Source organism: Mauremys reevesii, linkage group 9, assembly GCF_016161935.1.
Source record: "Mauremys reevesii isolate NIE-2019 linkage group 9, ASM1616193v1, whole genome shotgun sequence".
NCBI lineage: Eukaryota > Metazoa > Chordata > Testudines > Geoemydidae > Mauremys > Mauremys reevesii.
In genome coordinates, this window is record NC_052631.1 from 78,345,825 (window position 1) to 78,361,913 (window position 16,089).

The following is a 16,089-nucleotide window of genomic DNA, read 5'->3' on the forward strand; positions in this document are numbered from 1 at the left end:
GCTGTCACTTGTTGTGCTTAGCAGGAAGGCCCAGCCATGCCCTGCAGCCAGCAACATGTTAGAATCTCCTGCTCCCACTAGACTCTAGTTCGCCTGCTGGCAAGGCAGCTGGATTTGAACCCTCTCCCTTGTGCAGCTGGTTTCTCTGTTTGTGTCTCTCAACACCTGCCTGTCTCTGACTCTTTTTCTGTAGGTGCTGAAGACACTGCAGGAGACAGTGACCAAGCACAAACTGGCTCTTCCCAGTGTGGCTGTGGCACACCCCCCTGCCGCCAAGCCCATGGCTGTGCAGAACTTTGAGGTGAGAGAGGCACCTAGGTGTGGCGAGCTCCGCTGCACTGCTCCCTTCAGGGGCTTTGATGGGGCCTTTCCCAGCACAGGCAGAGACTAGGGTGGGTATGATCAGCTTGGGCCCTACATAATGTGGGGCCTGCAGCTTGTGGGCCAGCTGGGCAGTGAGACTGTGGGAGAGACAACATGGGGTGTGATTTCCCCTTCAGGCAGATGAGAAAGCCAATCTGGGGGGAGGGGCAGGAAGTCTGTGTGGCTGCCCTTCTCCTATTCTCCAATGGACAGCAGAAGCTAGCATGAAAAGAGCTGGTTTATACCTGCCACAATACATGGGGGTTCAGACACAGGTGTGAAGCAGCTACAGCACCTGCCTAGTGAGCTCAGTGGGGTGCCATGGGAGCAGTGTCCCTCCAGGAGAGGGGTAGTCCCCGGCCCAATGGTATACTCCAGGGAGCTACAGAGATAAAGGGGCATACATTCCCTGCTCCTGCCCTCAGTTGCACCCAACCTAGTTGCACCTGCCTCAATAACCTAGTTCCTTGTGCTGCAGGTGAAAGTGGGCAAAACACAGAGGGCCTCCCTGACAGTGGATGTGGAGTCTGGGACAATGGCCATCACAAAGAGGGGCTGCAGCTCTCCAGAGGAGACCATCTCTCAGGACAAAAGTAGGGGAAACTCCTTCAGTCCATTGACTTGGCGTAAGCCTTGGAAGGTTATTGAGTAATTGGCCCATTGTGGAAGTAGACCCCTGGGAGAAACATTCTCGGTCAAGAATACTCTGTGGTGCACAAATGGAACATGGCCACCACTAGGCTTCCTGGCTGAAGCCAGGGTGATGGGCTCCTTCACCCAGGGTAATCTGCTGAACAGTTATCTCAAGGATGGGAGGGATAAGCCAGAGCCTGCTGGATGCACACAGGAGCCCTGCTTGGTGAGCTCAGTGCTGGCTGCCTCCCTGCAGTGTGACATCCTGCGGGAGCGAGGGGCAGCTGTATCCACACCCCTCTGTGTTATGCTGAGAGGCAGCAGCAGTGCCCTTCCTTAGGGGTGTATTGGCCGTGCTTTTGGGGGTTGTGCTGTTCCGTGTCTCACTGTCGCTGGTGTGGCTGTCTTCAGTCTTGCAGCTGATTAAATACCAGAGCATGCAGAGCAAAGTGAGGCTGGTGTATGACAGAGACCAGCACAGAAGCCTGACCAGGGACTTCATCTTCCAGAACGCACGGGTAAGGGGTCCTCCCCAGGCCTGGGCTCCTGCCAGCTTCACTGCAGCAAAAGACTAGGGCCAGGCCTCAGACCATGGGGCAGTATTTGCCCCTGGTGCAGACTAGCCCTGTATGTGGCCTGGCATCCAGGCTCTCTCTGCCTGGCCTCTGAGAATTGGCTGGTAGGAAACCCACTTATGCTCTGCTGTATGTGGGCAATGAGGGGATGTTGGCGTGGAAAGCGCAGGGGCCTGAGCGCAAGCTCTCTGAGTGACACATGGATGCAGAGTACTGCAAAGGATCATTGAAAAGGTGGGTGAGGGCTTCCCCTCAGCACCCAGGAGGTGGAACATCACCATGAAACCAGAGAGGGGAACAAGGGGCTTCAGCCCATCTTCCGAGTCAGGTGCTCATGTGGCTGTGCAGCACTGCCCTCTGCTGGTGTGGGAGAGAGCTCTTGGGCACCACTGCTTTCCATCTCTGGTGTGAGTCAGCAGAGCTGGCCCTTAGCTTATTGGTATCCAGTAAAGAGGGGCCAGTATCCGGAATCCCTGTCTGTTGGCTTTGCCCTGTGTGTTTACAGATAGTTGATGACCATGGCACTTATATGCATCACCTAGATCAGGGGTCTCAAACTCAAATGACCACGAGGGCCACATAAGGGCTAGGTCATTGGCCCGAGGGCTGCGTCACTTACACCCCCCCCCCGGTGCCTCCAGCCCTGCCCCCACTCCACTCCTTCCATGAGGCCCTGCCTCTTCCCACCCCTTCCCTGCCCCCATTCCAACCCCTTTCCTGAAGTCCCCACCCCAACTCCACCCCCTCCCTGCCCCCAGAGGGTGCATGAGGGGTGTGGCGGGGGCTCAGAGCAGGGAGTTGAGGTGCAGCAGGGGGTTGGGTTGCAGACAGGGGACTCAGGGTACAGAAGGGGTGTGGGATGCAGCAGGGGGCTCAGGGCAGGGGGTTGAGGTGCAGGCACGGGGCTCAGGGCACAGGGTTGGGGTGCGGGGTGCAGCAGAGGGCTTAGGGCAGGGGGTTGAGGTGCAGGCAGGGGGCTCAGGGCAGGGATTTGGGGGGGCGGGGTGCAGGAGGGCTTTGGGCTCCGAGGTGGCAGCGGCGCACACCGGGGCCAGGGCAGGCTGCCAGCCCCGGCCCTGCTCCGTCCTGGGAAGTAGCTGGAACCATGTCCCTGCGGCCCCTGGGGGAGGGGGAGATGCAGGGCTCCACATGCTGCTTGCCGCGCCTCCAGATACCTCCCCTGAAGCTCCCATTGGCCGCGGCTCCCCGTTCCCGGCCAATGGGAGCTGCGGGGGGGGCTGTGCCTGGAAGCCAAGGCAACACATGGACAGAGCCCTCTGCTTCTCCCCCCCGCACTCCCGGATGCTTCAGGGAGCGGCGCGGGGCTCGAGGGGGCAATCCTGCGGCTGTAGTTTGCCCACCCCTGGCCTGGAGGTAGGCCGAGGGGGGCGGGCGTGGGAGCGGGACACTTGGCGGGCCACAGGAAATAGCCCTGAGGGCCGCCGCGTGTTTGAGACCCCTGACCTAGATACTATGCTGGGAGGTGCACTGAAGAGAGCTAATCACAGACTAACCCTAGACTCTGAACTATTCAGCAAGGAGGCTTGGCCTGTGAGGCTGCAGTGTGCTCCATTGCTTTCTGCTGGAGCATGGGGCCTCCTCTCCCTCTACTCATTAGCTGGAAGGAGCCTGGAGATTTGGGGTCCCTGAGGTTTATTATTATAGTGGGCCCAAACCCCAGTGTACTAGGCACTGTACCACACAACATGAAAAGACAGTCCCTGCGCCAAAGAGTTCACAGTAAGTTAAGACAAGAGATGACAGGTGGATGTCGACAGACAGATGGGGGAGAACTAGGACACAATGAGACAATACTGGATAGCATGACTGACAGTGGTCTTGCCACACCAGCAGCCCAACCACTGTCAAATTTTATTCTCCTTGCCTCTTTCCATGATGCCCATGTGAGCTTGACTGTGGTCCTGGAGGCCCTTCCTCCTGTGCTCTTCTCCTAAGAAGTGGGTCATAGGACAGTTACATCCATTGATCATCACTAGACATGGGGATTACAGCTAAAAGCAGGATTGGCCACCACTATGAGCCTTTAGCGATGCTCTGGAGTGATACAGATGAGTCCTGCACTGAAGACTGGTAGTTAACATTGGCCACCATCAGTCTGCAGCTCTGTGGGGACAGGCCTGTGGCTCAGCTTGGGCGCCATGTTCTCTTGAACTCTGTGTCAGGACCCAAGCAGACAGTCGTGTTCTTCTCTTGCAGAAGCGAGAGGCCTTTTGCCAACTGCTACAGCTCATGAAGATCCAGCATTCCAACCTGGATGAGCCAGACCTCATTTCTGTGTATGTTGGGACGTGGAACATGGGTAAGGAGTAGGGACAGCTCAGAGACCTCCAGTGTGACCATGGGTTCTTGTCATGAATCCAGGGACAGTTCTGGAGTTGAAATCTCTGCAGATTTCCAAAGGGAGCTATGCCCAGGAGTTCTGAGATCCTTGTTGAGTCCTGGTGGGATGAGAAGGTTGGAGAAGCCCTCATCCTCAGGCCTTACCTGGGCTTGGGTCAATATCATGATGCACCTGCCACACCTGGTATTTTTGTTGAGTAAATAGAGTGGTGGGACATGTCAGTGAACCTCATAAACGACTAACAGACGTTTTGCAGCATGAGCTTTCGTGGGTGAATACCCACTTCTCATAAACAAGCTGTCTCTTGGCTGGACTCAAGAGCTGCCATAGTACCTTCCATCCTTGACAGGGGACTTATTAGACCCCCCCAGGGCCTGGCACAGAATGAGAGGTAACCAAATCCCACTTCATCCAGTGTGGTTCCAATTTATGGACTTGATATTTCACCAATGTGCTTGGGTTGGTGCAGGGGAGGGGAGGCAATGAAATGTAGCAATCTGATCCCATCTCTCCTTTCCCCCCAGGCAGTGCTCCACCCCCCAGGTCCATGGCTTCATGGCTGACATCAAGGGGGTTGGGACGGACTCAGGATGAGACCACAGCTGGCATCCCACATGACATCTATGTTATTGGCACCCAGGAGAACTCGTTGGGGGACCGTGAATGGGTGGAGTTCCTGCGAGCCTCTCTGAAGACCTTGATGTCCATAGATTTCCGAGTGGTATGGGCCCAGGCCACCCCATTCACGCAACGCTGAGGGAGGGACAGTGCCCATGTCCTCTAGTATCCCCTGTCCCTGTTGGCTCCCCTTACCTTACCTCTCTGGCTTTGTAAGGAGTGGTGCCTGCCAGCACTCACTCAGTTAAGAGCCTATCCTTCATCCAACTATTATTGGAAGTAGATCACTCAGCAACAAATTGTCCTTGGGCTGTTACACCCATAACCAACTGCTTAAGATAAAGCCAGAGGGATCCAACACACCACCAGAGCCCTTGACAAGCAAGAAATATGCCCTCCCCAAATGGAGCCTGTTGTTGAGACCTGGTGCTTAGACACTTTGGTGGCTTGTTTGACCCCACCTTTCTGCTTCCTTCACCATCCCCCTTTCCACCTGTTGGCTGAAGGACTGGAGAACAGTTCAGGGACCCACAGATGCTTCCAGTGGGAGATGGGGAAGCCAAGATCGTCCTCTCACCTGTGTCCTCTTCTCTCTATCTCACAGCCCTGGGTTCTCTCTCCCTCTCTCCCCATTTCTCCAGTTGGATTGAATTCTCTCTTAGGCATCCTCCTTGGTACCTGCCTAGGCAGGACACGTTCTCTCATCTGTGTGGTGCCATTTTTCAGGCTGTGGCCTCTGCAGCCAGGACCTTGTGGCATGGATGGCCACGGTCATGCCCAGAGAGCTGGGAAGCAGGCCTGAGAAATCTCCCCATGCAGTTCAGGCAGGTCTTGCCCACAGCCCAGGAGTGAGCTAATGGAGTCTTGTCCAGGCCAGACCCAGCAAACGCTGCAAATCCAAACCTGACGGGCCCAGGGAGGGGGTGTTTGTACACAAGACTTCAGGGATGCCTGGCCCAGCTGCTGGAGGGTTGCCTATTGCAGCGTGATTTCCAGAAGAGGACAGTGTGTTCTTATTCCCCTACTCTGCTTGGGGTGGTCTCACTCCTTCCCCAATCTCGTTGCAGGTTGCCTTACAGTGCCTCTGGAGCATCAAGATTGTGGTGCTGGTGAAACCAGAGCATGAACGCCGGATCAGCCATGTGAACACGTCAAGTGTGAAAACAGGAATTGCAAACACACTAGGTGCAGCAGAAGGGGAAGGGCATCTGGGGGCTGGAGTGGGAGGAGAGGAGAGGAGAACACTGGGGGGCAAGGGAGTGCTTGTAGATCCATGTTGGGGTGGGAGGAGGGACATGTTCCAGGGCCGTATCTGGGGAAGGGGCAGGGGAGTGGTCTGGGTTCTGTATATGGATCAGGGGGAGAGGAGCTGGGGAGTACTCTGTATCTGGGGCAGAGGGGAGTGCTCTGGGTGCCATACCAGGGGGTGAGGCGGTCTCAGGTCCCAGTGGGGATCAGAGCAGATGGGGACAGCCAGGTCCTGTGAGGAGCCCCTGGCAAGGGGAACATGCAGGACTGAGGGCTGACCGGGCCTGGTGTGTTTCCTCAGGTAACAAAGGGGCTGTGGGCGTCTCCTTCCTTTTCAACGGCACGTCGTTTGGGTTTGTGAACTGCCACCTGGCCTCAGGGAGCGAGAAGACACACAGGTGATTGGGGGGCTGCTTCCTGACCCCCTGTGCCTGCATGAGACCCTCAGGTGGCTGGGAATGCCAGCACAGCTGCCCCATAGCCAGTGCATCACCTCCTGCATTGATTAGCCACTTCCTGGCCTTTCCTCTGCCTCAGCCACAGTCAGCCTTCATCTCAGCCTCCCCGCCATGGCCAGACAGCCTGGATACCGGGCTGGACATGCTCACCCAATGACTGCGCTCTTCCAGCTGGCTGGGGTAGATGTGTGCAGGGCTGGGACTCTGTCCAGCCTACTGCAGGGCTGGGGAGAGTCCAATGTGTTGGCTTGAATGGGCTAGGGTTAGTGTCACTTTGATCACTGTCAAATTGGAAAGTGGGGGCTGGGAATGGGTGAGGACAAGGAGAGGGGGCCTTGTGGGGGCAGGTAGGTGTCAGGGTGAGATGGATCCCAGGTTGATTTGTGGGGCAATGGGATGCTGGGGGGATTTGTGGAGGCAGGTGGGGTCCTGCGGATTTGCAGGGCAATGGAGTCCTGGGGGAATCTCCCTGATTTTCTCTGCCTTGTGTAACCCTCATCATCGGTGCAGGCGGAACCAGAACTACAGTGACATTCTGCGCTCTCTGGTCCTGGGTGACAAGAGTCTCAGCAGCTTTGACCTCACCCTGCGCTTCACCCACCTCTTCTGGTTTGGAGACCTCAATTACCGCCTTGATATGGAGGTCCAGGTAGGACTCTGGTCCCATTTGTGCCCTGGGTTGCTGCTGAGCTCCACACAGCTGCTCTCGAGAACAGGCCAACTGTGGGAACACTTTTGGGGCAGACAGCTCAGTCCCTCCTCCCAGCCCAGCCCCAAAGGCATGCAGGGGATGGGTGTGGACTGTGAACATGGAGCTCCTTGTCTTCTCTGAGGACTCCTCTGGTGGGATCCCATGCTGGGGGAAGGGTACAGAAAAGCCCTTCAAACCCTAGTGCTTATGGACCTTTCCCTCTTCCCTCTCAGGACATCTTAGCTCATGTGAACAAAAAGGAGTTTGAGGCCCTGCTGGCTGTGGACCAGCTCACCCTGGAGCGGGAGAAGAACAAGGTGTTCCTGCGATTTAGTGAGTGTGATGGGGAGAGATGGGGAGCCCCCACTGCCCTCCCAGAGCACTGCCTGTCTGCTGCCTCACCCCGAGCCAGGTTCCCATATACCATGCCCCCATCTCCAGCCACCTCCTGCTCTCACAGTTCAACAATGCTTTAAGGCAGGACAAGCTCTACAGCTGCTGCCAAAATGTGCAGGAGAGCCAGGAGCCCCCAGGTCTCCAACAGCAGCAGATACAGCACAGCCAGGATGGGGCTTTGCCCTGTGTTTGGGGTTTAACCCCTGCCATGATGCAGCTAACAGCTACGGGCCAAGGAGCTTCGCTACACCCCCCCCCACACCCATCCAAACCATCACTCTGTCCCCTACCTCAGCCATGAACAGTCTAGTGTCACCTCCCAGCCAGGGCTGTGCTACATAGTGTCTAAATATGCTAGAAACCTTGATGTGCACAAAAGAAGCCCAGCCTCAGGTGGTAAGCTCAGTGAGGTAGTTGGCTTGGCTTAGTCCCCAGGGGATGTTTGTGCACAGTTCACTGTGCTGAGGAGAGGCCCTGGGCTGGACAGCAGAGGGGCTACAGGCCAGGGTGGAAGTGCTTTGGCAGAGCAAGAGCAGGGATGAAGTTCAGGGCTGGGAGGATGGTAGATCTGTGTGTGTCAGTGGAGGACAAGGAGGTCTTTCTAGTCTGACAGAATAATCTGGCTGGGTTTCTCTGGCCCTGCCATTGGCTCTGTGGGCAGTGTCTGCCTCCCCTGGGCTGTGGGTGTCTGGCGCAGTCTCGCCTCCATGTCTTCCTGTTTCCTCCATTTCCAGGTGAGGAAGACATCTCCTTTCCCCCCACATACCGATACGAACGGGGCTCCCGAGACAGCTATGTCTGGCAGAAGTTCAAAACCACAGGGGTGAGTGTCTGGCCCTGAGGGGAAGGGGCTGGGATCTGGCCAGGGCTCCCATGTGGGACTGTCCCAGGTGAGGTGCTCCATGGCCCTATCTGGCTGGGAGAGGGACTAGGACTGGGCCAGCAGGCTCGATTCTGTCTTCCAGCTGAGTTGCACTCAGGGTAGGGATGACACACAGTGGCTTTGAGCCACCCTTATTCTCAGGCTGGGTCTCTGAAGCTCCTCTGGCTTGTGCTGGCTGCCTGTGGCCACGAGGGAATAGCTGGACCAAGGAAGTCTAGAGCGAGGCAATGGCAGGGCTGGAGTTAGGGCTTGAGAGCTCCTGGCTCCCAGCCCTGTGTTCAGCCCACACTGCCTCTCCCTACTCCCTGCCTCTCTTGCACTGTGATCTGTGCTGTCCCTGAACAGTGAGTGGCGGGGACCCCACGCCTTCAGTGACACTAGGATGATCGGTACCCTGCCCTTGGGAATGAACAGGATGGTAACCTCCCTAGTTCAGCTGGGAGGGGCGATGTGCTGGGAGTGTGGGAGGCTGCAGGGAAATCCAGGCAGCTCAAACCAGGCTCAGCCATGCACCTAAAGCTTCTTTGCTCTTGGTTGCAGGTGAGGATCAACGTTCCCTCGTGGTGCGATCGCATCCTATGGAAGTCACGCCCTGAGACTCACGTGCTCTGTAACTCGTATGGTGAGTGAGGAGCCCCGGGGGCTGTCTGGGAGCACAAAGGCCATTAGCCTGCACCTCTAAGGCCCAGCCTGGAACAGGTGCATGGAACAGTGGGTTTCTGTGGCAGACGTGGCTCCCTCTTCTGTGTTTCAGGCTGCACTGATGACATTGTGACCAGTGACCACTCGCCCGTCTTTGCCACGTTTGAGGTGGGAGTGACGTCTCAGTTCGTGCCTAGGAAAGGTAAGGAGGCTGCCCCCCGTAGGCCACTGGACAGGGTGGGGAGGGCCTGCTCCCCTGGTGGATCTAGGGCAGGAGTGCTGCAGTCCTAGCCCCGTATGTGCTGAGTGGTTCTGCCATCCCTTCCAAACTGCAGTGTCCTCAGGGCCAACACATGTCGCCACAGGGCTACCAGCCAGCAGTGCTGGTTAGCATTGTTAGTGGGGAGATGAACAGGTCAGTCTTTGCCTGGGGAGTAGAGTCCAGGGAACTCATTTTGCTGACCCCACAGACAGACCTGAGCTATGACTGGGGTAGTAGCAATCTGACACCCTGCCCAGGTCCTCAAGAGGTCATATCAGCCAGCACAGGAACAGCCCATCTGAGGGGTCAGATCTGGGACAGGGTGGGGCCCCTTCAGCATATACTGATTGGCCATTCTGGGCTGGCAGCTCCTGGTTCCAGCGCTGAGTCCCTGGCCTGCATCGAGTGGGACAGCATCGAGGTGATTGTGAAAACAGCCAGCCGCAGCAAGTGCTACATTGAGTTCCATTCCTACTGCCTGGAAGGTGAGAGCAGCCTGGGTGTGTCTACTGGCCACATGCCAAGCCCGTCCAGCACCTGGAAGGGAGACCAGCAAGGAAAACCTAGTGCTGCAGGGAGCAGCACAGGTGACTTTCCAGACCAAGTCAGTGCTGACCCCAATACCCCAGTACAGTGCTAAGGGGCTCTGTGCTGCAGAGGGCTCCTTGGAAGGGGGTGCTGTCCCCAGAATCAGTTCTGACCTCAGGGCCAAGGCTGCTGTGGTGCATGAGGTGCCGTGTTTCAAGTGAGATGGAAAGCCAAGCTTCTGGCCTTTTGTGCTCATTACATATCCCAGGACATTTTGTGTAAGGATTAAGGTGTACCGCTGGTGTCACACTTGGGTTAGATTGTGACAACCTCTAGTTTCACTAGGATTGGGCCTCTTCTAAACTTCCTGTCCTAAATGGTTGTGCACTGTTGCTGTCCGTGGTATAAGCAGCTGCTACGTCTCACCTCAGAGGTGGCTGCATTTCAGCAGTGGGTGATGTGATCTCCGTGCAGTCCGTTCATGTGTTGGGATTCTTTTTCTGGGGGCAATGGGGCTGGCAGCTCTATCTCAATGACAAACAACTGGGATTTGTCCTGGGTTGAGTCCACCCGCCTTCCCCATGGCAATGTGGTTGGTGCCTAGGAGAGGCTGGAGCTGGCAGGGAAGAGGAGGGAGGCCAGTACCCAGGTGGAGAGAGGGGTGGGTAGGTTGCAGCAGGATACAGGTTGCTCTTGTAATTCTCTCTCTTGATTTCTTGCCAGAGTCTCAGCGGAGTGGGGAGAACAGCTCCCAAAGCAGCGACATCCCGGGCTTCCTCAAACTCAGCTGGTCAGCTAAACAGCTGCCAGTGGTAAGCACGGCGGGGCAGGGGGGAAGTGCAGGCTGGTGAGTGTGTGCATGGGCAGGGGCTGGCACAACAAAGAGGAGGCAGGTGAGAAGGACATAGGCAGACTATAAGGAGTGACAGCCTGTAGACTTTGTTAGACTCCCTGGCTCCTCCACCCTTCCCTGGCCTTGACTTCCCACGCCACTGGCTCTGAAGCACACCCCCATCCCCTGTTCCCCGGGATACCCATCCCTCTCCCTCTGCCCTGACTCCCTGGTGCTCCCTTTCCCTGGCTGATCTCCTGAGCAAGTTCTTTTGCACACAGAGTGAACCCAGTGGTGAGCACTGGGGCTTTATCCCTTGTACTATAGGACGGGGGGGGGTCAGTGTGATGTCTCTGTACCTAAGCCCAGCGCTCAGGCCCCATGGCTGTGTGGCTGGATTGGCGGTTTGCTAGCCTTCTGAGAGTTGTTATCTCTCCCTGTGCAGCTGAGCCCAATCCTGTCGGACCTGGAGTACCTGCTGGACCAGCACCTGCTCCTCAGCATCAAGGGCATGGACAGTTGCGAGTCATATGGTGTGTGTCCAGCACCTCCTCTTGAAAGGGGGAGTGTTAGGGAGTGGCCAGGATGGCACATGAACCCCACAGAGGGTTACGGTGATTCCTACAGGGCTCCCTGTATCCTGGAGCAGCCCAGAGCAGGAGACCCGGGGGATCAGGGTGAGCACCTACATTAGTGAAGGGTCCAGGTCCCCCTGTGACTTCCCCTGCTTGCTCCTGAACCAGGGAGCAAGAGAGTAGACCCAGGGGCAGCAGCAAGGTCTCCTCACAGCAGTGCAGGGCACTGTCCTTCAGCCCCTGCTGCCCCTGGGACTCAGGGGGAGGACCTGGGGGCCTGTAGATAGTGCGGGGCCCTGACCACCAGAGCAGGCCCAGGAAGAAGAGGCTCGTGCCTCACTGAAGACATGTGCTGTAGCCTGAATGTGGTGACCAGAGACTGACTCCTGTCTCCCCCAGGAGAAAATGGTTTCTCCAAGCTACTGGGAAACTAGAAGCACATTTAGGGTTTTGGCAGGACAGGCTACCCCGCCCACGCCCCCATGAACACTAGCTCTGTGTATATGAGCAACTCCATGCTCCTGGTGGGTGTCACATTGTGGTGTGGTGTCCGCCAGTCCCTGGCCCTAGTACTTTTCCATGGGAACGTGTGAGTGGGAGGAGGAGGATGCTAGCTGCTGTTGGTGGGTGCCTGAGTGACTGTGGGGTGCCCCGTCCTCTGAGGTGATGCTGTGCTCTCTGGGCAGGTGAGTGCTGCATTGCCATGAGATCCATGATTGGCAGCCTGGCCCAGCAGTTTGAGACTTTCCTCTTCCACCGGGGTGAAGAAACAGGCTCCATGCGTGGCTGGATGAAGGTCCGAGTCCCCAAGGACAGGCGGAGCACACGCGAGAGGCTCTACGGTAATACAGCCATGCCACTGAACCGCTGTTGCTTCAGAGATATGGGCTTCAGTTCCCTGCTTGGGGACCAGGGAAAACCCAGAGTAGCTGCGGGGAGCTCCTCTGCAGCCATTTCTTCTGCCCCAGGAGGCACCAGGCCAGGCCAGGCTGGGAATAAGTGAGAGTTCCCCTGTTGCCATTCCTCATGCCCCCTTCCCTCTAGAGCTCCCAGCTGGGAGAGGCTGGGACTGGAGCAGCTGGGAGTTCCCGCCATCCGGGCTAACAGTTCAGTAGAAACACTCTGCAGCATTCCCATTAACCTTTACAGTTTTTGTTTTGTGTAGAGTGGATCAGCTTTGAGACCGACGAGCCGGAGTCCGACGTCCCAACCTTCTCCAAGCCAGCTCTGCACGCCGTCAGGTAACTGCCAGCATGTTTGGCCATTAACCTGCTAGGACACTTGGTGCTGCCAGTCCAGGGCTCGTGATGGGAGTTGTTTTGTTTGGTTTGGTTTCTGAATGAGGGCGCACTCTGAGTGGATGAAGTAGCTGCTTGTCTGTCTGTCTTCTAGGATTGTCGGTCCATCTGCCCCAGAGTGCCATGGTTGTCTCTCTGTCGCGGTGTTGGGGATGTCGGTCAGTTTGTCTCTGCCAGGAACTGGGGATGGATTTGTCCCAGAGTGCTGGGATTATCTATCTCTTGGTGTTGTCTTTCTGGGCAAAAACACCCACTCGACTGTTGTGTGTTTCAGGAGCCGGCCCCTCAGTCTCCCGGATGCAGCCAGCAGTTACACCAATCCAGCCTATTTCATATTTGAGGGGGTCCCCAACACCTGGGCACAGTGTCCCAGCCTGTCTGAGCCTCCTTACAGTCCGGCAAGTGACACGCAGGCTGACAGGCACCCAGGCCATTCTCCATGCCGCAGGCTGCAGAGCCTGACAGGAGCACAAGCCGCCTCCTCCTCCTCCTCCAAGGAACAGCTACAGAGAAGCCCCCACTACCCTGTGTCCGAGACCACCTCCTGTGGGCACCAGCTCAGCCTCTCCCAGATTGGGAGGCACAAGAGGCCCAAATCAGCCATTCTGACGAGAGATCCGCAGACGTCAGGTGATTGTTCCCTCACAGCCCTGCACATGGCCTGGTGCCTCAGTGACGTGGACACAGAGCCCCCCAAGAGAGGAAGCTGCCTGGGCCCCAGCCAGCCAGAGGGCCGGAAGAACCTGCTGCGCCACACCCGCAGCGCACTGGAGCCACCACCGCAGAGCTGCTGGGAGGGGGCAAGGTCCCAGCGGGACACTCGCCGACTCAACCGTGCCGGAGAGGTATGTCCCCGGCAACTCACACTGGAAAGCACCAGCTGGCTCATGTGCCAGGGAGACATGATGCCTGGCGAGGGCTTCGTGTTGGCCTTGAAGGAGCTCCAGGCATAGGGAGGGTGTTAATGCACAAGTCTCTGGAGACCCATGTGTAAATGTGTTGGTTGGGCATCAGCGAGCTTGGGGTCTCCCATCCTAATTCCCTTGTCCACACTGGGTACCACAGTCAGTCTGGCTCAGGGGAGGCCTGGGGCTGGAACAGCAGGATGCTGCAGGTCACAAGGGAGGCACCTCAGCAGAGCTGTGATGGGGGATGAGCAGGGATAGCACAGGACTGGAATCAGGAGACTCAGCAGTGCTGGGGCTAGAGTCGTTGCGTTGTAGTCCCCTGGCGTGACGCTGTTGGGCCATATCCTGGTTCTTCTTTCCTAGTGGCCCTGTGGCAGTGGTGATCACCCCCGGAGCGTTGGCATGTGGCTGAGTCGCTTGGGCCTGGAACAGTATGAGGCGGGGCTGTATGAAAATGGCTGGGATGATCTGGAGTTCTTCAGGTATCATAGGGATAGTGGAGTGTGAGGGCTCATTGGCTCACGTGTACCATTGTGCCTTACTGGAGTATGACAGTCCAGCTCGTGTGCCCCACAGACATCCTGGCAAGAGCTCTGGGGCAGGAGGAGAATTGGGGTTCCTAGCTGAACCCTGGATGCAGAGCGCAGGGCAGAGACTAGGGGGAGATGACCTCTGGAGTCTCATAGTCCTTCCATGTCCAATAGTCATAGGTGGTTGAGTCCCCTTCCTCCCTGCCTTGTGCTGCATTGCTGGCTTCTCCCTCAGTTGCTCTCCTTCTCTCCCTTGTTTAGAAATATCACTGACCAGGACCTGCTAGACGCTGGCGTGCTGAGCCCCACTCATCGGAAGCTCATCCAAGCCAAGCTACACGAAAGCAGCCCCAGGAGCCTGCAGCAGGGACCCAGTCTGAAACCAAACCCATAGTGAACCTGGCATTCAGACTCCTCCGTGCCCTTCTAATCTCCTCTGGACAGCTTCCTGGTGCAGGGGGTTGGAGCGCTGCTGAAGGTGTTCTGTCCCTGGGACAGGGCCAAGATCTGGGGTCACTGGCCTAAGCCTCTGGATTGGAAATATCCCTGTTTCTGCCTTCCTTTGCAATCTTCACTGTCACTCTGATGTCATCGTGTATAATTTCCCCTGGCGGTAGCTGCAGAAATGCCCTGTGCATCTGGATGAGGCTCTGCCAAAGGCCTGGACCCAAATGGATGTTTAGCCTTGTGGTGAAACTGGCCACACCCCAAACTGTCTAGCCGGGTTCCATGGAGGGGTGACTGGGAATTCAGAGTAGCCAGAACGTAACAGGGGAGCCCCAGCAGCTACTGAGACTCCAGCACTAACTTTTCATCCTTCCCTATTTGAGCCACAGAAAGGGCCTAGCTTCACCTCTGGTGGGCATGGATCCTACTGCTGAGCCCTCGTTCCACTTCCCCCCCAGCATAGAGGCATGATACACTCTGAGCCGGGGAGATGGGAGCAACAGTCCATGTGGCCACATCGCACTGGAGCTGAGACTTTCCTTGTTGAGTCTGATACAGCTGATGTGGGGTGGTGACGCTACAACCTGGGCTGGCTGGGCACCTCTCCCAGTCTCTGCCCACACAGGTGCTGGAGCACTAGATGTGGGCTGTAGCTTGGTCACAAGGGCTTGATTTCTCTAAGGTCTGAACTGAACCGTGACACATCCCATGGAGGAGGGAGCCCCAGCGCTGCAGCCTCATGGGGACTCCAAGTGCGTCGCAGGGGAGAACACTCTAGTCTAATGCACTTATTATGTATGGGCAACAGCTTCTCAGAGTCCAGCCACCCTTGGCGGCAGAGACCTGGTCCCTCTGTGAGAGAACAAGGCTGCTTGCTCTGCCCCTTAGATGGCAGCTAGGTGTTTGCAGAGCACCCCACAGCCTCCTGTCATGTGCCTTCAATCACACTGTGTTTAGCTGCAGTTGCCACATGGCGTTTTTAATAGGCTCCATATTGCTGGTTTCTCATGAGATGCACTTTCTGTTTCAATTAACAATAAAACCCCAAAGCTGCGAGGAAGCGCCACATCTAGGTCACTTCCTGGTTTCTCTGACCCTGTGGTGACAGGATGAAGTTGGTGCTTGAGGCAGGAAGAGGGTGATAGTGCTGGCTAGAACCAGGCACATTATGAACAAGGCTGGTTGAAGCTTTTCCCTCTAGCTAGCTCTAGCAACATCTCCATCCCAGTCCTGCCCTGCAGCCCTCCTGCTAGTAGTCCTGGTCTTCCCACAGAGCTCTGCCTATGCCCTTCCAGCGCAAACAACACCACCCAAACCTTTCCTAATCAGAGCCAGGTGTTGGCTGCTGACAGACAAGGTGGGGAGAGGTGCTTGTGAGTTTGTGTCTCACACACTGTAGAAGCCTGTCTTGGAGAAGCTTGTGTGCATATGTGATGTACATGCCCCCACCCTCTGCTGTGGTGACTTTGCTTTCTGGGAGGAAACACTGGTTCCATTTGCAATGTTGCTGCTGGTGCTTTCTGTCCCAACAGGTTCTTTCCTGTTCCCAGCATGGAGCAATCTGTTTCTTAATATCTGAGCAGTCCAGCTGCGCCCTGCCCATGCACAGAGATGGGCCTAGGTCACACAAGCCGCTGTGAATTGTTTAACACTGAGCTTCAGGGTGGACATTGAGAAAATATTTGGGTTTCGTTTGAGCATCTAGTCAAGCCCCTACTCAATGCCATGTCAGCCAGATGTGGGTGTGTTTGTGCGTCAGCCTGGCCGACTCCAGCATGCGATATCATGGCTGAAACATGCAGGGTGGTTGGCAGTGTTGCTGGCTACACCTGCCCCAGAT

At 56.7% G+C, this 16,089-nt stretch overlaps 1 protein-coding gene across 6 annotated transcripts in view; it reads left to right on the forward strand.

Annotated features, from left to right (window-relative positions):
- Positions 1–15,331, forward strand: part of LOC120371871 (phosphatidylinositol 3,4,5-trisphosphate 5-phosphatase 2-like) — a 67,688-nt gene extending 52,357 nt beyond the window's left edge. For 3 of the 6 annotated variants that reach the window (XM_039488255.1, XM_039488258.1, XM_039488257.1), the window contains 20 exons: positions 194–301; positions 842–956; positions 1,408–1,514; positions 3,789–3,891; positions 4,458–4,654; positions 5,619–5,736; positions 6,101–6,197; positions 6,768–6,906; positions 7,182–7,281; positions 8,079–8,167; positions 8,768–8,849; positions 8,982–9,071; positions 9,500–9,616; positions 10,383–10,471; positions 10,937–11,024; positions 11,753–11,908; positions 12,232–12,307; positions 12,639–13,209; positions 13,636–13,754; positions 14,064–14,196. In XM_039488255.1, the coding sequence (XP_039344189.1) occupies positions 194–301; positions 842–956; positions 1,408–1,514; positions 3,789–3,891; positions 4,458–4,654; positions 5,619–5,736; positions 6,101–6,197; positions 6,768–6,906; positions 7,182–7,281; positions 8,079–8,167; positions 8,768–8,849; positions 8,982–9,071; positions 9,500–9,616; positions 10,383–10,471; positions 10,937–11,024; positions 11,753–11,908; positions 12,232–12,307; positions 12,639–13,209; positions 13,636–13,754; positions 14,064–14,196 (2,694 nt within the window). Of the gene's footprint in view, positions 1–193; positions 302–841; positions 957–1,407; positions 1,515–3,788; positions 3,892–4,457; positions 4,655–5,618; positions 5,737–6,100; positions 6,198–6,767; positions 6,907–7,181; positions 7,282–8,078; positions 8,168–8,767; positions 8,850–8,981; positions 9,072–9,499; positions 9,617–10,382; positions 10,472–10,936; positions 11,025–11,752; positions 11,909–12,231; positions 12,308–12,638; positions 13,210–13,635; positions 13,755–14,063 lie in introns of all 6 variants that reach the window. The other 3 variants (XM_039488256.1, XM_039488259.1, XM_039488260.1) reach the window with 2 other exon arrangements.
- Positions 15,332–16,089: the final 758 nt, after the last annotated feature.